Source organism: Lipotes vexillifer, unplaced genomic scaffold (assembly GCF_000442215.2).
Source record: "Lipotes vexillifer unplaced genomic scaffold, Lipotes_vexillifer_v1.1 scaffold536, whole genome shotgun sequence".
In the NCBI taxonomy this organism is placed as follows: domain Eukaryota; kingdom Metazoa; phylum Chordata; class Mammalia; order Artiodactyla; family Lipotidae; genus Lipotes; species Lipotes vexillifer.
The window spans coordinates 383,384-408,934 of record NW_006775074.1 but is presented as its reverse complement, the minus strand read 5'-3'; the positions used below and the strand labels follow the sequence as shown (position 1 = coordinate 408,934).

Genomic DNA, 25,551 nt, shown 5'->3' with positions numbered 1-25,551 from the left:
CAGCAGGAACATTTATAAACTTTATTATATCAGTTGCTTGTTTGTTTTTTAGGTAAAATCTGTAAAAACCGGGTCAGTTTTTTGGACGATGTGCTGCTGCTTGTCATATTTCTATATGGTAAGATTTCATGTTTGAAACTACATGAGGGCACACAAGTCTTTGGTAGCTGGATCAGTGCCTCCTCTTCCTCATTCCCTTCTCAGCCAGGGCTACTTCCCCACTTCGTTTCTCCTGCAGTCTTTAAGATCTTTTGTTTAATGTATTCTCTTTCCTTACTACCACTCTCTTCCCTACTCCCACCTTCAGGGCCTGGTATGGACCTTTACTTTAGTGGGGAGGGTTAATACTCAACCCCTCAAATGTAATACTTGCAGCAAGTGAAACAAAAACTTTTCTTTCGAATGTACAACTTTTTCTAAATAATGATCACATTCTCTAGGTTAACCTGTAAACTACTTAACATAATTTTTTTCAACAGATTACTTAAGATTGGGGTTCAGTATTACCTCTTTAATCTCCTGCCTTTCTTTCCCACACCACAGCCTATATAGTAGTCTTATGCTGAAAATTAATGATAATCTTAAGTAACTTTTTTTGTTTCTTAAACAAATGTCATGGAATTTGTGCTTCCATATTATCCTTGCCCCTTTTAAAGTGGTTAAAGGTTAGGGCACATTCTGTGCAGTTGTACTCAATAATAGCAAACCCATTCTCTTTCAAGTTTAGACTAAAATTTTAGAAATAACCAGAAGTCCTTCAGTTAGAACTGGAACTCAACCAAAGTAATGTTGTCTTTGGTGAAAAATAGCATATGACTGAAGCAGTAAACTGGTGTTCTTATATGAATTGTAAACTGAAGGCCGTTTCTTATAAATTGTTCTTCTACGTTTTAGACAAGGGCAGCATTGTTAGAACATGTATGTTAACATATAGTCTCCTAAGGTGACTGTTGGTACAAATGGTTCTTTTAAGCTTTTAATTATTAGAGAACATGCAAGAACTTTGATCTTGACAGACCTTATTGCCTATTACTGAATGTACTTAATAAATTCTGTTGGTTTGGAATAAACATTTTCTTTAGAACCTTTATTGATTTAGACCAGAACATAACATGGTTGTCTGGTAAATAGAATTATTCTAATTTTGTGCTACAGGCTAAACATTAAACTGGGATCTTGATTTGTGTCCATTGGTAGGAAGAAATTTATACCCAAGGTAGCACCTTTTGTCTTGAGGATCACAAAGCACATCCAGATCATCTGAGTATTCCTTTTAGTAGTTGACTAATGCTAACATCCATTGTTCTTATTCTTAGTGAAGTTTCTTGCAATGTATTTATCATCAAAAATGGAGGGAGTAAAAGGGTTTTTTTTCTTTAAAAAATTGATGATCTATATTATAAAAGTCTATCTCCATGACAGTCTTTTTATTGCCAATTCACAAATTATATTGTTCTCAGTGTTCTTATAAGTTTAATTTAATTTGACCATTTCTCCAGTGAATATAAAAGTGTATTGGATTTATGGTATTCTGTTGTTTTACTTATCAATAAAAATAAAGAAAAATAGGTCATTTGTAGGTTACAAATCCATTTTTAAGCATTTCCAAATTGCTAAAAATCCTAGTGTTTATATTTGCTTATTATATGTTTAGATTGTCATGACATGTCATCACAAAACTTATCTATTTTAAAAAGCAAATATATAAATTATTTAACTTAGCATTTCTTTACTCATAGGTCTCTGCTTGGGGTGGTTATGTGTTTATTATCAACCTTATTCCACTGCATGTTTTTGTGTTGTTACTAATGCAGAGATACAGCAAAAGAGTCTACATAGGTAAGTGATTTGACTTCTGATAGCTGTCAACTTCTAAGAGGTGTTTCATATACGTTCTTTTCATTGAACAGACATTTCTGTTAGGTTAGTATTATTCATGAGGAGGTAAAAATAATTTTAGAGTTATTTTGCTTTTTGTATTAATAAGGAGGGTCAGGCATTTTTACTAAGTGTGTTATTATCAACTTTCCCTTAATGAGTTTTTGTCGAAATTAGTCTAGATTTAATATTTGTCAACCTTTTTTTTTAATTCGGGGGAATGGGCATTTCTATCATTCACATATACATATTATTCAAATTCAGCTTACTGTAAGAGATTAAGGATCCTTAACAGTTTAATAAACTTTTGAAAGCTCTTTCTGTATAATATACAACAGGCTGTCTTAGTCCATTCGAGCTGCTATAACAAAATACCAGAGACTGAGTAGTTTATAAACAATAGAAATTTATTTCTCAGTTTTGGAGGCTAAAAAATCCAAAATCAAGGCACCAGAATGTTCACATTCTTGTAAGGGCTGTTTTCCTGTTCCACAGCTGGTACCTTCTTTGTCCCCACCTGGTAGAAGGAATGAGCAAGCTCTCTGGGGCCTCTTTTAAAAGGGTACTGCTCCCTTGGAGCCCTCATTACCTAATCACCTCCCAAAGGCTACCTCCTAATACCATTTCCTTGGGCATTAGGTTTTCAACATTGAATTCTGGGGAGAAACAAACATTCGGACCATAGTAGAGACTGAGTATTTTCTCTACACGATTTTAATTTGCTCTACAGGTTTTAAAACATATCTTTTGAATAAGATGCTTAGTAATAGATGATGTCTCAAATCTTAGAGCTCATTTTCTATGAGAGAGACAGAACTTTTATGGGTTGAATTAATCACAGAGAAGTTATGATCTGAAACCAGTGTCTTAGTAAAATAATTCCATTATTATAATGTTGGAAAACAATAACAAAAAGATATAAATCTTATTTACTTGATTAAAAAACATAGTAGTTTGGCAATTTCTCAAAAATTTAATCATAGGGGCTTCCCTGGTGGCGCAGTGGTTGAGAGTCTGCCTGCCGATGCAGGGGATGTGGGTTCGCACCCCGGTCCGGGAAGATCCCACGTGCCACGGAGCGGCTGGGCCCATGAGCCACGGCCACTGAGCCTGCTCATCCAGAGCCTGTGCTCCGCAACAGGAGAGGCCACAACAGTGAGAGGCCCGCGTACTGCAAAAAAAAAAAAAAAAAAATTTAATCATAGAGTTACCATGTGACCCACAATTCCACTCCTAGGTATATACCTAAGAGAATTGAAAATACATATTTACTTTGTAACTGCTTAGGATGTGTCTATATGAACTGTGTACTATATGCTTCTGTTATAGTCCTTACAATTTTTTATCATCTTATTTTCTGTAACAATTTTCCACGGATTCTTTGGGCTTAAGGTATATTAAAAGGGAGACTGATTCTGGGGCTTCCCTGGTGACCCAGTGGTTAAGAATTCGCCTGCCGGAGCAGGGGACATGGGTTCAATGCCACGTGCCATGGAGCAACTAAGCCAGTGGGCCACAACTAAAAAAAAGAAAAAGAAAAAATATATATTTACACGAAAACTTGTACTGTAACATTTATAGCAGCATTGATTATTCATGATAGCCAAAAAGTGAAGACAAACCAATGTCCATCAACTGATGAATGGATAAAGTGTGGTATATCCATGCAATGGGATATTATTTGGCAATGAAAAGGAATAAAGTACTGATAACATGCTACATCATGAGCCTTGAAAACATTGTGCTAAGTAAAATAAGCCAGACACAAAAGACCATATACTGTAGGATTCTTTTTGTATGAAGTATCCAGTGCAGGCAAATCCATAAAGACAGCAAGCAGATTAGAGACAGGAAGTTGATTTAGTGGTTGCCAGGGGTCTGGGTAGTAGAGGAGTGACTGCTAATGGGTATTGGGGTTTCTTTTGGGGGTGAGGAAATGTTCTGGAATTAGACAGTGGTGATAGTTACACAGCTTTGTGAGTATAATAAAAACCACTCAATGGTACATTTTAAAAGGATAGGGGTTTTTTTTGTTAGTACAAATTATATCAATTTTAAAAAGTTAGAGTATATTAATTATATGTATAGCCATTTCAGCATACTTCATAATAATCACCACTGAAATAAATAGTACATCTGTATGTGTCAAGTTATTCTTATATAAGCACAAACTGTCCTAAATCCTTCACATGTATTTAACTTATTTAGTCTTCATAACCACACTGTGAGGATAGGTACTATTACTATCCTCATTTTACAGATGAGGAAACAAGAGAAGACATAATTTGCTCAAAATCATGTAGCTAGTAATGGAGCTGAAGACTGAACTTAGATATTTTGGCTCCATAGCTCGTAATGCAAAAAAATCACTGTAACTGTGTGCCTGCCATGTAAATAAATACCTTACTGGGGAAATATATCAACCTATCATAAATCTCTTTACCCTGAAAACACTGTAAACAAGCATTGGAATCCAGAAAAGAAGATGACAGATTAAATAATAACTCTTGGCTTTTTGTTTTGGGACTATACAAGGAAAAACATTTTAAGTTAAATGCTTATGGGGAAGAACTAAGAGTTTCTTTGTTTAATTTCAAAAATAGGGGTCCTGATAATGTAATGATCAGGAGAACAGAGTTAGGGAGAAGATTGAGGGATAGACTTTTGTGAAATGCCCCTGAATCAGGAAGAGGAAGAACTAAAGGAAGAGTTAGAAGTAGCCAGATAAATACATTGTTAAGGAGGTCAAATGGGAGTATTTTCTACATAAAAGTTTAAAGCATGAACAGTGACCAAGTCCTCTTAAGTGTTAGCACTAAGATCAAGTAGGATGAGAGTTGAGAAAAGACCTTGTATTTGATGAATAGGATTTCTCTGGTCACTTTAGAAAAGCATACAGTTAACACTGCTTTGGTTGGCTCTTGAGAATATAAGAATATTAGAAGAGCTTTTCAGAGGGAAGAAAAATAAAATGGGTTAGGGATGTTATGGATGTGTATGAAGTTAGATTAGCAAACTCTTAGATAATTTCATGCTGTTCAAATTCTCCACCCCGCCCTCTTTGTTTCTATTTAGCTCTAGAAGTTACCAAGGAACATCATCGTATTTTCAAATTATATTTGTTTGGTTTTTTCTGCTGTACTATCCTTGATTTCATTTTAGGTATCAGTACAAAGTATATTTGCTATTTTTAAAAGTTGTGATTGTCTCTCCACTCAGGTGTTTTGAACAAGTCACTTCTTGCTGCTTTTACAAATAGAGCTTATAAAATAATAGTTTACAAGACTCATTCTCTACATAGTTTGCAATGAACAGCATCCTGGAAAAATTATTTTTCTCATTATGTATATCTGTTAAGTTAGTCACTGGATTTCTCTCTGCTGGTCGAGAAGAATCCGTGGAGGGTTTTTTTTATTTTTAGTTTTGGGGGGCGCGTGGGGGGGATCTTGTGAGCTTTAATTTCATATAAGTTTCTTAGCATTTTTCACCCTGCTTATTTACCAGCATTCACAGTAGTCAAGTAATCAAGCCGTAATAAAGTATCTTTATTAGTCAAAAGCTTCCAACAGTCTTACAAGCCTTTAATCATATTTGTTAATAATAAAGCAAAATTGGTTGAATTTTAAAGTACTTCCTCACTATGTTTCTTTTGGTTAGCACTGTTTTGGTTGAGAGAGACAGGGGATGGCAAAGGAATATTTTGCTAGCCCTTTCATTATCACCCAGGAGATAAAGCAACTCAGAAATGGTAAGGTGATTTAATGGTGGATCAAAGTTAACAGGAATATAATATTCACAAAACTTTTTCTAACTTTATTTAAGTAAAAGGAAGTATAGCAGTACTTTAAAAGCATGAAGGGTACTGTCAAGGTAAGTTAAGAAGGTACTTAAAGGTTAGTTTGGGGAACAGCAGGAGCTTCTTGAAAACTTGACATTCTTTTGGAACTCGAATCAGGCCTTTCAGTGCCTTTTATTTTATAGAACAATTCATTTGTACACCTTAAGTCAAGGACAGTGGTTTGTTTCTTCTCTGTATCAGTCTGGTCCCACCCCATACCCTTGGATTAAAAAAAAATAAAGTACTTAAAAAAATTTTTTTTTAATTTTTAAAATTTTTAGTTGCGTTGGGTCTTTGTTGCTGTGCACAGGCTTTCTGTAGTTGCGTCGAGCGGGCTACTCTTCATTGCGGTGTGTGGGTTTCTCATTGCAGTGGCTTCTCTTGCTGTGGAGCATGGGCTCTAGGTGTGCTGTCTTCAGTAGTTGTGGCTGGCAGGCTCTAGAGCAGAGGCTCAGTAGTTGTGGCACACGGGCTTAGTTGCTCCGCAGCATGTGGGATCTTCCCAGGCCAGGGCTCGAACCCATGCCCCTTGCATTGGCAGGCGGATTCTTAACCTCTGCGCCACCAGGGAAGTCCCCCCAAAAATAAAGTACTTGAAGAGTGAAAAGATGTTTAGGTTCTGTTTCAGAAGATTACTATTTGTCCCAAACCCAAGAGATTTTCTTTGGTTAAAAATAACCAAACAGAATAACAGACCTTGTATATATCTTCCTAATGGTAATTTGGGGGGAATTCTGACACATTGGAAGTATGGTCTGCAGTAGTGAAGGCCAGTAACTGTACTTCCACAGGATGGCAGTATGATAAACATTGTCATGATGTAATAAATTATTTACTACATTATTGGTCTTGTGCGTTTTCTTAGAGCTTACTACTTTGATGGAAAGCTTTATTCGTCTGCTTTAAAGGGTAAGAAAAGTAGGTTAAGATGGATGGATAGAAGGTTGTGATAGATGTAGATAGTAGTTTGGTCAAATTTCATAGAGTCTGGAGGAAGAATTCGTGGAGAATGATTGCCATGTGTTTGTGTTGTTGAGGTCTTTTGAGAACATTAGAGAATGGTACGGGTGTTGTCAACTGCCTCTTCAATGCCCATGTCAAGAAGAGGAGCTCTCTCTAAATTTTTATAGAGCCAGGGGTTTTTCCACTAATGTCACATGTACTTGCTTCATTGTATTGTGGTTATTTGTGTACATCTCTGATTTTCCTAATTACATATCTAACTCTTAGAGGATAGGTTTGATCTTAATAAGATTTTGTATTTTTAGAAAGTCTTGACCATGATAGACATAAACTTAATATTTGAATGAATTAATTAAAGAGATAATTTTTCAACACACTGATGCTGTGGTATAGACGGGAGAAAAACTTGTTTTCATTTTGCAGTGGAGATTGTGTTTATTTTTAAGAATTGAAAGTTACTTCACTATTTCTTAATACTCAAGTATATCTTATTTTCTTTGTTTTAAAACATGGGTTTGTAAATAGGATTTAAACTGAGGTATGGAGATGTATATCTAATTTTACAGGTTCAAGAAGAAGGGCAGTATTAAAAAAAGCAAGATGAGCTTGTGACATTTTATATTACTTGGCAGGCAGTCCTGAATTTAATAGTGTTAAAAAAACAAAATTCAACTGAGTAAATTTTAAGTATTTAATTGGCTTTATGAATGATTCATAAGTTGAGTGGCATCACATCTAGCCAAGTAGAAAGGAGCTCCAAAGAGCCTCAGAAAGGGAAAGATTTTTATAGGCAAGACAAGGAAATTCACAAACAGAAATGCCTTTCAGGCTTAGGTAACCTACCTTTTGGGGAGGGAAGGGTCTATGTGTCAGATTACCTCATCTTTCTTTGGTGAGGGGGGTCTAGAAAGAATTACCTCTTTGGTGCTGACCAGGAAATTCCACATTGACCAGCTAGGATTGCATTCCTGGGGAAAGTTGTGACTGCAATTAAGGTTATGAATTAAGTTTTGATTTTAGCCCAGGTGACTCCATTTGGGGCCTGTCATTTCTTTAACAATGGAAATATTGGTGTGTTAAAGAGTGCTGTGAAGTAGAACATATATCCCCCTATGTAAAATCTCAGTATCAGTGATCCAAAATGGTTATCTTTGGATTATTGCATATAGCACATTTATCAGCATGTATTGGTGCATGTAAGTAGGTATAAATGAGGTTAAAAGTAGGTTAAAAGTAGGTTAAATGAGGTTAATTTGGATAGAGGAATATTTATAGGTAAAATATTGTTGAGAACTTGTCTGTTTCTGTTAGTTCAGATTTATTTGACATTAACCTATATTTACAAAGTAATGTTTACAAATTAAAGTCCCACCTGGCATTTTTTATGTTTGCCGAGATTGAATTTCTGTTTCTTGAACTCATCTCCATCTTTTTATTAACTTGAACTCTAGTGCACCTACTTCTTTTTTTAAAATTTTATTTATTTATTTATTTATGGCTGCGTTGAGTCTTTGTTGCTGTGCGCGGGCTTTCTTTAGTTGCGGCGAGCGGGGGCTACTCTTCGTTGCAGTGTGCGGGCTTCTCATTGAGGTGGCTTCTCTTGTTACGGATCATGGGCTCTAGGCGTGTGGGCTTCGGTAGTTGTGGCTCACGGACTCTAGAGCACAGGCTCAGTAGTTGGGGCGCACGTACTTAGTTGCTCCGCGGCATGTGGGATCTTCCTGGACCAGGGCTCGAACCAGTGTCCCCTGCACTGGCAGGTGGATTCTTAACCACTGTGCCACCAGGGAAGCCCTAGCGCACCTACTTTTTTATAAAATGTTTTCTTCTTCACTAATGACAATAAATGCCTCTGTGAAGTTGCATAAAACTGCTGAAATGAGAATATTACCCAGTTTAGTCTTCTCTTTTGGATATGCCTGGAAATGAGCTTGAGCACATCCCTGAGAAGAAACTTCATTGATAGTTTCCAGGCAAGTGATTGCTGAAATTTTTACATTACCAACCACAGTGTAGTCCCATTTGAAGAGACGGTATGATGTGTGTACACATCATGTATATGTGTGCTGACCATGCCTTCTAGTGATTATTTCTGGAAAATGTGACTTAAAGGGAAGTAAATGGGCTAGAGACTTTCACTTTTTACTGTGTTTTCTTTTTTCTAAACAATACATTACCTTTACAATTAAGAACAAACCAAACAAACAAAAAAGAACAAACCAGTAATCCATGGAAACAGATGCAGATTTGTGTTTGCCTTGCTCTGGGATAGAGGGGATGGGGTGAGTATGAGGGTTTTTTTGGGGATGATGAAAATGTTTGGGGACTAGAGAGGTTTGGTGGTAGCACAACATTGAGAATATACTAAATGCCCCTGAATTGTTTGCTTCAAAATGATTATATGTGAATTTGACCTCAATTTTTTTTTAAAACTTTACTTTTTTGTTCAGTGTGTGCCATTTGTCATATCTAATCCAAATTCTGTGGCAGTGTTATATAATATTCAGTGTTCATTTGTGTTTATAAGAAAGAGAAATCCAGCTTCAGAGGTGATTGTAGTGTTTGGATGTAAGTAGACTTAACTGTAATTAATACACATAAATGACATAAGGTTTTCTCAGGCTTGGCCTTTCTAATTGTGCCTTTTTTTTTTTTTTTTTTAATTTTTGGCTGCGTTGGGTCTTCATTGCTGCGCGCGAGCTTTCTCTAATTGCGGTGAGCGGGGTCTACTCTTTGTTGTGGTGCACAGGCTTCTGATTGTGGTGGCTTCTCTTGTCGTGGAGCACGGGCTCTAGGCGCGCAGGCTCAGTAGTTGTGGCACACGGGCTCAGTAGTTGTGGCTCGCTGGCTCTAGAGCACAGGTTCAGTAGTTGTAGCTGATGGCCTTAGTTGATCCACGGCATGTGGGATCTTCCCAGACCAGGACTTGGACCCGTATCCCCTGCATTGGCAGGCAGATTCTTAACCACTGTGCCACCAGGGAAGCCCCTCTAATTGTGCCTTTGTGTGTTCAATATTTCTCCAGGGTTTAATTTCTCAGCTCTAGGTGTCTAAAAGACCTGTTGATCATAGAATCTTAGCTTATTATTATTGGGGCGGAGGAGGGGAGGGATCTACAGATCTTGTCTAAACTCCTCATTCTGTTGCGAGGAAACAAACTTTTGTTTTTAAGTAGTTCAAGGTCACACAATGACCTTTTTCCCATTTTTTTTGTAATTTTGCCTCTGTGACTCTTCATCTGGGTGTCTACACAGACTGATTTGTTAAAGAAACGTACTGTTATTCGATAACCCATCAACCAAATTGGTTGGCAGTTCGAATATATGTGACATAGAAATTCTTATTTATATTTACTTAACTTTTATTGCATTTGTGTTCAACTGTCTTATTGAGGGTAATTGTACTCCAACACTAATATGTCTGGAAAGTACATTGTTGGATGTGTTACTTCTGCAGCGCCCTCTAGACAACTGGTTCTCTGTTAGCTTGAGGTCATCAGAAACTTTATACATTGGTCCTTCCTATTACATTTACTTAAGCTTCTTATCCTTTTTCTAACACTGTAGTCATCTCTCCAGACAGCTTGGAAGGCAACTTAACATTTGAACCATTAACACATAATTTACCTTCTATAAATGGGTTTCTTTTAAAAGCAAATAAGCATTCTTTCTCAGCTGAGTTGAGTGAAGAGAAGCATGTGCTGTGCTGTACAATGTGTAGCATACAGATACGCCTGCTATAACAGTTCTCTTGCAGTTTTTTTTTCTAATAGAGTATTTTATTTGCCAACAACTAAATATTGACTGTACTTCATAAAGTATGTGAGTAAGCTTTATAAATGGAATAATCTTCACATTAGCTTATTTTATATGAGTTTTAACTTCATTTCTAAATAATTTTTAATTACAGTGATTCCAAATACTTTCACTGTAATCAGCTTGTCTGGTAGTGATCTGTGAACACCTAAATGCAAAAATAAGTCTGTTATACAAATTGTAGCCCCTCCCCAATTTACCTATACACTTAGGTTGATATAAGCCGAGAATACTATATAGTATATTCAGTGCCAAGAGCAAATAAGTTTCCTTTATTAGATCCTAATAAATTCAGTAACTAGTCTGTTTTATGGCTTGACTTCTGTGTACTTAGTTCTTTTCTTTAATCACATAAAACTTAACGGATAGACATAAAAATTTTTTTTTTAACTGGTTAAGTACTGTACAAAAGTGTTAGGAGACTATAAATAGGGTGTGAATACTTAAAAGCTTTTGAGACAATAGCAGCTATTCATAATATGATGATGATAAGTATTCATTTGGTCATACATACTTTATTTATGGGTTAATGCCAATAGGAATGGTGTTTACTTATGTATTACATAGCTTCTTGGGTTATGTCATTGATTTTTAATGATAGATTGAAAAAAAACTTGATTCCATTTTCAGGAGAGTAAAACAGCACCAGTCTCCTTAAAATAATATTTTTTAAAATGGCAGAAAGAATTTCACGATTTATAATGTATGATTAACCATCAAATATATATCAAATAGAATAGTCACTTCAGTGTTCTATTCTTAAAATAAGTTCAGTTAAAACTTTGCTAAAAATATATGAGTTGTGTATATATTTATGTTTGAAGTACTTATTGGTAGTAGTAAATTATCCTTTCCTATTTTGTCTTTATAGCATATAGCACTTTCTATATTGTGGGCTTAATATTATCCATGCAGATACCCTTTGTGGGATTCCAGCCAATCAGAACAAGTGAACACATGGCAGCTGCAGGTATGAAAAATATTTATTTTCTTTCTTCTAAGAAATCTGTGAAGGTATGACTGGCCGATCTTCAGTGGGATGAAGGGTTCTTTTGGGGTTTTGTAGTTGTTTTTAATTTTCATCGTATTGGTTCTAAAAACATCACCACTATAAAATATGAATATCATAGAGTTTATGGAGACTTTCTGATATTGTACGCCTAAAAGTGCTTATCTTGCCAGCTGTGACTGTTTTGAAAAAGCAAAACATCCTTTTTTGCAAACACTAAATAACATTTGCTTTGTATAAATTAGTGTATCTGTACACTGAGTTACTGAATCACTGAGTTTTCATTTTACCAAATTTAGATGGAACATTTCATTTTTATGTTCCGTACATCTCACTAAAATATTTTATCCATATCTACTAACTGGAATTAATGGCTTTCATATTGATTATAAGGTCATATAATTTCTCTCCCTAAAGCAGAGCATTTTGCCATCATTAATCTCGGTCACAAATAACAAGATACAGTGGGAGATCTGTGAATAAAACTTTATCAGAGATTCTCCACACAAGGTGCATGATCCATAGGAAGTCTGTGGGTAGTTATTTTGTTTGTAGCATTTTATAAATATCAGTATATTTAACTTCTGAGATGATGTTCCATAGCTTTTATCATCAGATTCTCAGTAAGAATCTTGAACCATCTCCATCCCCCACCCAACTATAAACAGTAACCATATATCAGGATTCTTCTGATCCAGGTCAGTTGTATCCTTCAGTAAATCTGAGAATTATTTTTTTAATGATGTTTCTTTGTTTTTTAAATTTTTTTCCCTAGAAAACATGTTGCTAAAATATGGGACAAAGGGTGGAATTTAATGTGCTGAATAGGCTTCAGTTACTGAAATGAGATTTTTCTTGCCTGGTCCGTGTATGGGGAGTCTGATCATTTTGAAAAAAAATACGTAACAGAATTTTTTGGATGTATTAATTGGTTAACTGTCATTTGACAAAGGAAATATCAGATCAAATGACTAGTCTCTGATATATGAATGGTACAAGGTATTCTAAGAAGGTCTTCCAAATTAACGTTTGTAAATGTCCTTGGTAAAAATGCTTTGTTGATTACTTATATGAACCTTTTCTTTAATTAGGTGTCTTTGCATTGCTGCAAGCTTATGCTTTCTTGCAGTATCTGAGAGACCGATTAACAAAACAAGAGTTCCAGACCCTGTTCTTTTTGGGTGTATCACTAGCTGCAGGTGCTGTGTTCCTTAGTGTCATCTATTTGACTTATACAGGTAGGTGTCATAACCTGTAAGATATGAATCTTGTCTCTAGGTTATTGCAAAAAGTAATTCTTTTTCAAATTTTGTACATGTTGCATTTATCCTAGTAGGTCAAATATTGTGGTTTCTTTACAAACTGTATGAAAATAATAGTCAAAGATTCTAAAATGTGAATAGAAGTACAAATTTTGATTTTTTTTTTAACAGTATCTTAATTTTGCTGCTTCAGGTTCTGATAAATCCACTTTCAAACATCCTTCTCTTGATGGATGAATAGGCCCAAAATGTATAAAATTCAAAGCTTCCAGTATTAACAGTGCAGGTTTACCCTCCCTTGTGTACATATACTCTATCTCCTGATTTTAAACAGTCAACCAGATCAGTTTCAGTCTGCTTCTGGATTCTGAGTTACTTTCTAATCCTGACTTTACTAGTCCCTAGAAATAAGTCAAATTCTTTCTGAAGGTATGTCAAATTAATGTACCAGCCTACGTCATAAAATCATGAAGAATTAATTGACAGGAATAAAAGGCACGAATGTTTAAAATCATCTTTGTGGACTTCCCTGGTGGCACAGTAGTTGGGAGTACACCTGCCAATGCAGGGGACACGAGTTCGAGCCCTGGTCCAGGAAGATCCAGCATGCCACGGAGCAACTAAGCCCATGTGCCACAACTACGGAGCCTGCACTCTGGAGCCTGCGAGCCACAACTACTGAAGCCCTCATGCCTAGAGCCCATGCTCCACAACAAGAGAAGCCACCGCAATGAGAAGCCTGTGTACCACAACAAGGATTAGCCCCTGCTCGATGCAACTAGAGAAAGCCCACGTGCAGCAATGAAGATCCAATGCAGCCAAAAATAAATAAAAGATAAATAAATTTTTTTAAAAATTAAAATCATCTTTGTAATTTATCTAAATTTGGCATACTGGACACCTCTTACTTTTTAAAATTATCCAATGCTATCTTAATATCTTAGCTTTATTTTACTAGTCAACTAGAGGTTTAAGAGAGAATTGGAAAACATTCTACAATTTTATCTGTCAACTTGTTGTATTTCTCTGGAAATGTAATGTCCGTGGATATTTTTTTTATTTGATCCCTAACCTTATTTTATCTGACTGCCAGCTGTGTGAAATACGTTGTCACCTATTCTTTTAAAAACAAGAATTCTTTTAATATTAGCTTAAATTAATCCATAATAATCAATAAACATAAAAACAGTGAAAAGGCAGATTAATTTCCTCTACATTTTTCCTTCCAAGGTTACATTGCACCGTGGAGTGGCAGGTTTTACTCATTGTGGGATACTGGGTAAGTGCAGATAAGTTATTTGCCCTCATGTTATTTTCCTTTTGTCATCTGTTCTTTATTGTTAGTATCTCTGTCAATACCTGGGCAACATTTCTAAAGTATCTAGCATGTACTAGTTTAGTAAATGTTGTATTTTGTCTGTTATAATACCTGTTTGGAATTCACCTTTAGTGTGATTATGTAAGTCACATTTCTGTTCATGGGCAACTCCTTATTTTAGTTTTATTTGTTAAAACATTTCAGGTAACGTGTGCCATTTTAGTAATTGATTTTTGTTTTTACCAGTGTATTCAAAGTTTCCATCTGTTAGTAATATTTAATTTTTAATCATTAAGGATAGATGCTATGTTATAGCATCTGTATGCCGTAGATGTGAAGAAAAATTTAACTTTCTTTTTAATACCACATTATCTAAGTTTCTTGATATTTTTTAACCTATCAGATATACTAGAGAGTATTTGTTGTGCTTTTTTTTTTATTATTTTTTTGTTGTTGTGCTTTTTAAGAGTGCTATTATAAAAATAGTAAAAAAAAAATTTAGGGCTTCCCTGGTGGCACAGTGGTTGAGAGCCCGCCTGCCGGTGCAGGGGACGTGGGTTCGTGCCCCGACCCAGGAAGATCCCACATGCCGTGGAGCCGCTAGGCCCGTGAGCCGTGGCCACTGAGCCTGCGCGTCCAGAGCCTGTGTTCCGCAACGGGAGAGGCCACAACAGTGAGAGGCCTGCGTACCACAAAAAAAAAAAAAAAAAAAAAAAAAAAAATTAGTTTTAAATTAGCTCAATAATTTTTTATCTCTAGAAATGTTTTCCTAAGGATAAGAAAATATCTCTTGGTGATAATTTACTTCTCTCCCTTGATTCTGCTATTCTGTCTTTTTTGTTACTCCCCATGTGGGCGAATAAAAAACCTACCACAATTTATTGTGCCTGCCCTTTGGTGTGATACCGAAAGGGCTCCTGCCCATGACTAATTAAAGGGCATAAGCAAATTATGTATGAATGGCTGAAGCTAACAGACACAAACTTCCAGAGATCAGCCTTTGCATCACCAGAGTTTGAGGGAAAACCCCAGTTGTAGAAGTTAGTTATTCTGATTAGGTTAAAATCCTAGGTTAAATTTTTCTTAGTCATACTTATTCTTGCTTTCAGACTTTAACTGACCACTTTGGAATTTCAGGGAAAATTTGTCCTGTCTTTTCCATTTCCCTCACCAGCCTCTGTGCCATCTCCTTGTTAAGAAAGGTATTGTGGCAATATGATATCTTATCGGATAAGGTATTTCTGCTAGTAATAAGTCCAGAAGATAGTGAAACTCGTTGATGCAAACTTAGAAAAGTACTAAGTTAAAACTGCAAAACAAATTCCTATTTGAGCAAAGATTTTTGTGTTAGAAGTCAGAGCCAACACTTTTATAACTGGCCTTAGATAATTCTGATTTTAGGAGGGGCATATTGGTTTTGGTTTTACCAGTGTGTATCACATTTATTTCCACTCTAGCTGGTTACATTAGAATATACTTTTAAGCAAGAAGAGGTAGGGATAGGAACCATATCTACAATCAGAGAAAGTTTAGTCATCTAAAAGGAACTCCTGTTTTATCATTTACTTTTAAATAATGTTAACTTTTTTTAATACCAGGTATGCAAAAATACACATTCCAATTATTGCATCAGTGTCTGAGCATCAACCTACAACTTGGGTATCTTTCTTCTTTGATCTACATATTCTTGTGTGTACCTTCCCAGCAGGCCTGTGGTTCTGCATTAAAAATATCAACGATGAAAGAGTATTTGGTAAGAGATTTTTAATAAATACTTTTATTTATTTATTTTTGTTGAGATTATCACTGCACTTTAAAGTTTTGTTTTTCTTTGCTTGACTCTATGCATATTTAAGATAAACTTTCCTCTCTTACTTTGCATAAGTGCTTAACTGAGAAAAATTCAGTGAATTTGCATTATATATACTCTAATTACTAACTTTTCATTTTGGACTAGTATATAAATTTTTCATTCAATTTATTGTTTTCTGAGAGGTTAATGTAATTATACTCTGTGGCTGAGAATTGGAAATTATAACTGCTGACAGAATAGACTTGACTTTATTTTCTCAGGGGCATCCATGATCCAAATTTCAGTGCAAAAGTACATTTTGTAATGGAATAAGAATCACCTTTAAGTAACACCCTCTTGACTGATTTGTGTAATTTCCAACTTACAAGACTTAGATATACAAACTATTTTAAAGCCAGTGTTTAGGATCTGACATTCAAAATATAAATGGACAAAATAAACAGATACCAAACACTTTCATGTAATTCAGTCATCACAAGAAGTATGCTGTGGCTGTTTTGCATTTGATAAAACCTGAAACTGAAAAAGCTTTGTAATATGCACAGGGTCACACAAGCAAATAGTTTGTGCAAGTATGGATCCTGGACCATTAGAGACACTCAAAAGTTACGGTTCCAGAGTGAAGTCAGGAGAGATAAAATAGCATCTGCATAGGTTCTAACCAAAGGATGATACCCCTTCTTTTCTGGTTTCTATACGTCAGTGGACTCTGGATAAGGCCATGTTAATATTGCATCATTCAAAAAGATTTTAGCTTAGACATATTGCCCACTCATGACTTAGCAGTCCCAATCCTAGGTATATACCCAAAAGAAGTAAGTGCATGTGTCCCATAAAGGACATGTTTACATAGCAACTTGATCCATAATAGCCCCAAATTAGAAACATACCAAAGGTTATCAGCAGTAGGATGAAGAGATTTTTATGTATTTGTACAGTAGAATGCAACACAACAATTAATAAAAGAATAGCATGGGTAATTAAAAGAAACCAGTACAAAAGAGAACATTTTTATATAATTTCATTACTATGAAGTTTAAGAATAAGGAAAACTAAATTATTGCTTTAAAAGTCCAAATAGTGATTACCTTTTTGGACTTTTAAGGTAAAAAAGGGTGGGGGGTGAGGGGAGCAGTTATTGACTGGGAAGAGGCATGAGGGATTCTCCTGAGGAGGTATACAGATGTTCTGTATTTCTATATGGGTGGTAAATACATAGGTGTGTGCATATATAAAAATCCATTGAGATAAACAATATGGTATAATAAATGTATTTTTTAGTCAGGAAAAAAAAAGTGAATTAGCTTCAAATGAGATAGGCACTCAAATGACTCATTAACTTTGTAAAGTCATATAGCCTCCAGCCAGAAATGATAGAGCCTTTCCTTGTGGTGAGCACATTATCTGGAAAGCTTTGACTATTGGAAATTATTTCCAATTTTTTTTTTTTTAAGTTTCTTGGCAATAACTTTATAAGTTCCTCCTTTGGTAATAAATTATATTTTTCTCATCCCATTCTTACTTTAAAGCAGGCTTTATGCCAGATACTGGCACAGACTTTTCATAGACTTTGATTCTATAAACTTACTGTGCTTAATAATACAATTCACCAAACATGTTTTCATCTGTCAGTTAACGTATTTTTCTAATATGTGATGCTGTTGACAAATAATGAATTGTCTCATTCCCCATAGTAGCTATAATTAAACTTGAAACATGATATGCTTCTCTAAACTGTTGATATGCAGTATTTATTTTGTCAACACTAGTTATAATTTCTAAATATGACTTTTAAATTGGTTAGCATTATTTAAAAACAATTAGGGCTTCCCTGATGGTACAGTGGTTAAGAATACGCCTGCCAGTGCAGGGGACACGGGTTTGAGCCATGGTCTAGGAAGATCCCACATGCCGTGGAGCAACTAAGCCCATGCTCCACAACTACTGAGCCCACGTGCCACAACTACTGAAGGACACGCACCTAGAGCCTGTGCTCCGCATCAAGAGAAGCCAACGCAGTGAGAAGCCTGTGCACCGCAACAAAGAGTAGCCCTGGCTCGCCACAACTAGAGAAAGCCTGCGTGCAACAACAAAGACCCAACACAGCCAAAATCAAAATAACTAAAATAAATTTTTTTTTAAAAAAGTTCCTCTTTAAGTAAATAAATAAGTAAAAACAGCCCTTTTATGAGATGTTTGTCTGTTTTTAGATTTTGTTTTAAATAGTTTCAAATAGTCAGTGAAGTTTCCAGGGACCCTTTTCTCTTCTGAAGTGTTACGAGAGAACTTGTCTTTGCAGTTGCTCTGTATGCCATCAGTGCTGTCTACTTTGCTGGCGTGATGGTGCGGCTGATGTTGACCTTGACTCCAGTCGTCTGTATGCTGTCTGCAATTGCATTCTCAAATGTTTTTGAGCATTATTTGGGGGATGACATGAAAAGGGAAAACCCACCTGTGGAGGACAGCAGTGATGAGGATGACAAGAGAAACCCAGGAAATTTGTATGATAAGGTGGGAAATCTAAAGTAAGGCCTTTAAAATTTTTACGTGTTTTATTTTTCCACCACAGTAATAAGAACTTATATATATTATGAAGGGTGATTAAACAAGAATTTAGGCAAACTATGACATTTCTAGTTGGTCTTTACTTCTTGCCTCAAATTTTGAATCCTGGTTGGTCTTTTCACTCAGAAAGCTGGTGCTCTACTAAATTACATAACATTTAGTGCTATAAATCCCTCTGAAACCATGTGCAAAGTGCTTATCCTTGAGGTCCATATTCACTGTAAACTTTTAAAATATTTGGTTGACTGAATAGTGATTCACGAGGGGAATAAGTGCCTTAAAAAAGTCTCCAGGGGGCTTCCCTGGTGGCGCAGTGGTTGAGAGTCCGCCTGCCGATGCAGGGGACACGGGTTCGTGCCCCAGTCCGGGAAGATCCCACATGCTGTGGAGCTGCTGGGCCCGTGAGCCTGTGCTCCGCAACGGGAGAGACCACAACAGTGAGAGGCCTGCGTACCGCAAAAAAAAAAGTCTCCAGTTCATTAGCACTAGGTGGCTGGCCCATATAATAATGTAATTTACTTTTAACTTCTCAGCTAACAGAGCAGGATTATATTTGGTGCAAGTGTGGAAAAGACTTAGAATCAAAGCACTTGTCTTGGATGACATAGTAAACTTTATTAACTAGATTTTTAAGTAGCAATAAGCAATGAAGAGCTTTGCAGTGTACGTATTAATTTTGAAATTTTCTTTCTTTACTATGATAGGTCCAGTATTATTCATACAGATTAGTGCTAATAAGGCACATACCTGCTTTTCTGTTTGTTGTGTTTTGTTTTGTGGTTTCTTAATAATTAGCCTTGCAATTTAGAACCTCTGACTGTTCTCTGTTCGGTGAGGTTTTTGTTTTGTTTTCAAAAATGTAATCTTGATTTTAACAAGTCTGTTGGTTTGGGGTTTGGAAATTAGAAAACTGATTCTGATAATGCAGTTTTTTCCTATACTAAAGTCCTACATGGTCTGGATTATAGCTGGATATTGCTGTTTTCACGGTGAGGAGTTCAGATTTTTTATAAGAAAAGGTAGCCAGCATGAGACCATTTGGTTATCTCCTTTGTATTTACATAAAACATAAGGACAGTTGAGTTTGAAAGCAGCTTCTTACCGGAGATTTTTTGCTCTGCAACCTGCTCCTGGATTAGGTTTAGTTCCAGGAAGCCTTCTCATTCACATTTGACTTTAGAATTCACCTTGATAATTTTTAGAAAATGTTGTATGACCCACACGAGAATTCCTGATGGTTATACATTTTCCTTCTGAAAGAATTAAATTGATAGATAACATTCTCCCAACCTTCTCCCTTTTGAGTGTCTTAATGAAAGTAAGTCAAATGATGATTTGTCTCATCAGTTTTTTTGCATTTTCAGGCAGGTAAAGTGAGGAAGCATGTAACTGAACAGGAAAAAACTGAAGAGGGCTTAGGTCCTAATATAAAAAGCATTGTTACCATGTTGATGCTGATGCTGTTGATGATGTTTGCAGTCCACTGTACCTGGGTCACAAGCAATGCCTACTCCAGCCCAAGTGTGGTCCTGGCCTCTTACAATCATGACGGGTAAGAAGACAACTTGACTACAAGAGGATTTTATACCTACCCTTTTTTCCTGTCTCAAAAGATAGAATTCAAAGATGTTTGTGAGGCTCTGCATTTGAATCTGCTTTGCTTTTCTTGTGACCTTTCCCCTGCCCGTCCTCTTTGGTAGAAGTAGGTAATAATCATTGTATTTCATGCTCTTTTCCAAAATATCTTTGCATATATAACATACACATTAGTCTTTCTCAAAGTGTTGTGCTTGGACACAGAGCATCATCATTACCAGGAAATCCTTTAGAAATGTAAATTCTTGACCCCACTTCAGTGTGTGAATGAGAAACCTGGGGGTGAGACTCAGCGATCTGTGGTTTAATAAGCCCCCCTGGTGATTCTGATGCAGCTACAGTTTAAGAACAGCTGGTTTATGTACTGCAACCCCACATTCCCACCACAGCTTCTGCTTCACTTGGGTGCTCATTAGACTTGCCCAGTATCAGGCTCCACCCCAGAACTACTAAACCAGAATTTGCTTTTTTACAAGATGGCCTGGTGGTTTGCATGCATATTAAAGTCTAAGAAGCACTAGTCTAGCTCTCCATTAATTTTTTTTTCTCCCTACCATGGAGGCTTTTAACTACCATCCTTAAAATATGAAATTACTTAGTGGCCTGGCACCTCAAGATTTTAAGTTACCATCTTCACACTTCTAAGATATCATTTAAAAGAATATTGTGATTGTTTTCAGCACCAGGAATATCTTAGATGATTTTAGAGAAGCTTACTTTTGGCTGAGGCAAAATACAGATGAACATGCCCGAGTGATGTCTTGGTGGGATTATGGCTATCAAATAGCTGGGATGGCTAATAGAACTACTTTGGTGGATAATAACACCTGGAATAACAGCCACATAGCACTGGTAAGAATTTGATCAACAAAAGAGCAAAAGTTACAAACCTTTATTCACTACTTAGCAATCAGACTTCACTTGTGATTGATTAAGTAGGAAAAATGTGCGTGAAAGTGCTCTGTGCTTGCTGAATTTTGAACATACTTCTCTACGTATTTATTCAATAAAGTGAGTTCAAGGTATGCTTATTTTGTTTTTAAGAATAGAATTTATTTGTCATTCAGAATTATAGGCTGTTTGCTGGAGAATAGGCAAAATCTGAAACTTAAAATATTATATTTGTCTTGTATTTTCCATTTCATAAGTTAAGAAAAGTATTTGCATATATGTAAAACAAACGCACTGTGTTTTATGGGCATGCAAATTATGTTCGCTCTAGCTATTAAATAACTAATATACGTTAATTAAAGTAATCACCTCTCTGTTCTTTAAAGGTTCTAAATAGATAACTGGGCATTAGCCAAATGAGTTCTCTTTGTATTAGTGTTGTAACTAATCATTAGATGTTTAGTAAACTGAAGAGAAGAATATATTTGTGCTAGCTAGATGGATGGTCATCCTCGTCCTTTTAAGCTTGCCTGCTTTCATATTAAAATGTTAATTTCATGAGACCTAATTATTAGCAAAATATTAGAGCATTATTTCTGATTTTGACATTTCTGCTATAATTGGTTGTAGTAAGTGAGGTGCTTATAAATCTCAGTAAATCTGTTGAATTCATAGCAAATCATTTTTATAAAAAGAATTCCATGTAAATCAAACTCGAGTGCATTCCATCTTAAAGTGAAAATGTGCGTCCATTTTTATTTTTAGTGTATTTTGGGACTAAGTACACACATTCTCATTTTTTATTTTGTAGGTGGGAAAAGCCATGTCTTCAAATGAAACAGCAGCCTATAAAATCATGAGGAGTCTGGATGTAGATTATGTTTTGGTTATTTTTGGAGGGGTTATTGGGTATTCTGGTGATGATATCAACAAATTTCTCTGGATGGTTAGGATAGCTGAAGGGGAACATCCAAAAGACATTCGGGTAAGAAACTAGGTCGTTCTTAGTGTGTGAAAGATAGCTCCCAGTAGCCCTCTTACCTTGTTAATTGCATTGTGTTTGTTTTCATTATCCTATCCCCCAAATTTAGTTCTTCAGTCTGACTTTACTGTTTATTAAAGATACCATAAGCATTTTCCCAGGTTTAAAACTTTGGAAACTCATACCTGGTACTTCCATTCTCCCCTACAAAGCAATCCCTTGTCAAAATTCTTGCCTTTACTCCTTACAGCCTGTCACTTCTGCCCTTTCCTTCCATTTTCATTGCTTCCACTCTGGCATTGACCCCTATGCTCATAAACCTGAAATAGGACAGTAGCCTTGAACTTGCTTGCTATCTTTGCCTTAGTCTTGTTCCCTCTCCCAGTCTAACATGACATTGATCATGTAACTTTCCAGCTTTTTTTTTTAAGCCTTCATTAGTTTAAGGAAAGGGGCCTTGAAACCAGACAGACATGAGTTGGAACTAAACCCTGCCACTGTCAGCTTGGTGCTATGGGCAAGTTGTTTTTCAGCCAGTCAGCATTATATGCTTCGAGCACTAGGTCTTGTTCTAGGTTCTAGTGTTATAATGGTGATTACGGCTGTTTCAGTTGATCACTAACAGATGCCAGGAATAATTCATTTGTACTGCTGTTATGAGAATTTATAGTAACATCGATGAAGCCTCAGCCTAGTGGCTGGTTTGAAATAATCATAATGATGATTGAAATAATGAAGCAGTGGTATGAAATCCAAACGCTTTAGCTCAGAATGCACAACCCCTTAATACTTCACTTTCCTTTGCTGGCCTCTTGTCCTTCTATCACCTTTTTCCACTCTGTCGATCTACTCTAGCCCATGAAACTTGCCTCGTGGTTTCTTTCCTTGGCTCATCTGACACACGTGTTTATACTGTTTTCTTCTTGGAGTACCTTCCCTACCACAGATTAGTCATCTCTCCAGAAGCCCTTCTCTGGTGCATTATCAGATCACATCCAGCCTGGTTTGTAGGTAGATTCTGTTGTATCTCTCCCACTCAGCTGTGAGCTCAGAGAGGTTGGGCACCCAGCACTGTGGTTTACGTGGTGAAGGCACAAAAGATGAGAGTAAGATTCACTGCTGATCCAGAATAAACGAACCTTTTGGGAAAATGTATGAATGTGTTTTATGTGACAGGGATGAAGTCGAGTAAAGCCCCAGATTTCCTGTTTAAATGTAAATGCTGTGACATTTCCCCTTAACTACGATTAATAAACAGTATTACCTTGTGTTAAATTGGTCTTAATTTAATCCTCCTAGTATATAATTTTCATTTGTGCATTTGCTTTAGCAGTGTTAAAACTGACGTGGTAGATCCAGATATATGCTTTGAACCATTTATATAGAGAAAAATCCTAAATTCCTATGCTTTGTGAATAGGTAATTTACACATTCACATGGTTCAAAAAATAAAATATAAAGGGATATACAGTAAAAGTTTACACCCCCCACCCCAAGAAAAGGAAAAGAAAAAAGTCCATGGTAGTCTCTTACTATTTTCTTATGATTCTTATTGAAGCAGATAACTAGTAGCAAAATATACACCTTGTTCTTGCATTTTTTTACTTCACAATATATTATGGGGATCTTATGGGGATGCTTCTTCATTCCTTTTTTTTTATATCTGCATGGTGTCTTCCATTGTGTGTGTGCACCATGATTTATTTAACCTGTCCCTGTTAATGGACATTTAGGTTGATTCCAGTTTTTTAATCTCATAAACAGTGGTGTGATAAATAACTTACTACACTCATCATTTTGCCCACTTATAAGTATCTCTGTAGGATAAATTCCTAGATGAGGAATTTCTATCGATGGTGTCAGATTAGCCCTCTTAGAGGTTAATTCATAAATTTGACGAACTCCCAATAAAAATTCCTACAGAAGTTTTCTAAACATTCCCCTCTCAACTAAAGAACTGATTTTAAAAGTTCATATGGAAAAATAAAGAACAAATTTAGTTGGCCTACCTGATACTAAATCATGGTATTGGTACCTTTTTTTTTCCTTAAATTATTGAGGTTTTATTATAACATGGTTTAAAATCTGGTAGAATTAATTAATAATCGCCCTCCCTCACTCTAACAGACTATTGTTCTTTTTCTCTGTGTTTTGGATACTCTTGTTTATTTCCTATAAATGATTTCTATACTGAGCTTTAAAAAACACCCATGATAGTTTTGTGGGTTTTTTAAGAGATGACATTAAATTTATAAGTTCATCTTCTGATACTATGTTTTTTTTGAGATGTAACTAAATATGGCTTTATGAAGATACCTCAAAAGTTAGTTCTTATGGGGAAATGAAAAGGGGAACCTGTAGCTTTGAATTGGTTATATTAAACCGACACAAACTTCTGGATTCTTTCCTGTAGGAAAGTGACTATTTCACCCCACAAGGAGAATTCCGTGTAGACAAAGCAGGATCCCCTACTTTGTTGAATTGCCTTATGTATAAAATGTCATACTACAGATTTGGAGAAATGCAGGTTAGTTACATCAATTTTTCTATAATCTTTATTCAGAGGACTATTAAGTAGCCTTGTTTGACTCTAGAAAACAGGATAATGATGTTTTCGTTGCGCTGTAAAGAAAAATGTGCTCATCTAAAGATTCTTTTCTCTATTAAATTTAATTTCTGAAACTTGTATGTAAAAAACGAGGAAATATTTTTTAGATCGACGATTTCCTTCCAAAATTGTTAATTAACATAGGCTCAAATCCATTCTTTGCTTGCCATCTCACTTTTTGACTTCATGCTTTTGGAAGACCAGGGAGAGGCCTTCCAGCTGGGAAGCAGTGTGATCTTAAGTAGTTTAACTTCACTGCCTAGTGGGGGAAAGCCTGAAATTAAAGAGATGAATTATTTAATCACTTCATATATTCACTGTTTCCCTGTTCTCCATTACCCCAGAGAGCTAGGACTCTCTGGGTCAGAGTTTTCCCAGAAAATTGGAATGATATGGTACAAAAGATTAAGAGTCGACAAAGATGAGTGAATGGGCCAAGAGGCATCGTGGCAAAAAGAACAGATAACGGACTGTCACAACACCTGGGTTCCAGATCTGGCTCTGTCAGGTCATGTAACCCTTGGACAAGTCACATTCTCTCTGGACTTGTGTTTTTCCTTGTCTGTGTATAATGGGGGTTGGACTGATGGCTTCTGTGATTCTTCATAGCTCTCAGGTTGCATGACTGTCATATCAAGTTACACCTTCATACTGAGGTTACATCAGTGGCAGAGGAAAAATTGCTTGTTTAATTTTATACAAATACCAGGGATCAAGATAATGTTTCAGCATTATTCGCTTGGAATTACTCTACAGGTGGCTCTGAAAAAAAAAAACAGACAAAAATTTTACTACCAGATTTAGGTTTTTGTTTGTGTTTTCTTTGAAGGCCACTGCCTGGTCTCTAAACTCATGCTAAGAAAGAAGCAACTTAAGCCATAATAATTAGCTACCTCAGAAAATGGGTGAAAGATTAGTTTCTCTGTTCACTATTGAGAGCATTGAAAGACTTCTTTTTTCTGTCACGTTTATCAAGAGCTCCAAGCCGTGCCTGTAGCATGCATTCATTTTGA

General features: G+C 36.0%; 1 protein-coding gene across 1 annotated transcript in view; it reads left to right on the top strand.

Moving 5' to 3' along the window:
• Positions 1–25,551, top strand: part of STT3B (STT3 oligosaccharyltransferase complex catalytic subunit B) — a 96,675-nt gene that overhangs the window by 66,612 nt on the left and 4,512 nt on the right. The window contains exons 4-14 of the mRNA XM_007449638.1: positions 53–118; positions 1,740–1,839; positions 11,366–11,464; positions 12,595–12,741; positions 13,996–14,044; positions 15,682–15,836; positions 18,196–18,407; positions 19,826–20,013; positions 20,738–20,909; positions 21,760–21,933; positions 24,344–24,457. Coding sequence (XP_007449700.1) covers positions 53–118; positions 1,740–1,839; positions 11,366–11,464; positions 12,595–12,741; positions 13,996–14,044; positions 15,682–15,836; positions 18,196–18,407; positions 19,826–20,013; positions 20,738–20,909; positions 21,760–21,933; positions 24,344–24,457 — 1,476 coding nt within the window. The remainder of the gene's footprint in view (positions 1–52; positions 119–1,739; positions 1,840–11,365; positions 11,465–12,594; positions 12,742–13,995; positions 14,045–15,681; positions 15,837–18,195; positions 18,408–19,825; positions 20,014–20,737; positions 20,910–21,759; positions 21,934–24,343; positions 24,458–25,551) is intronic.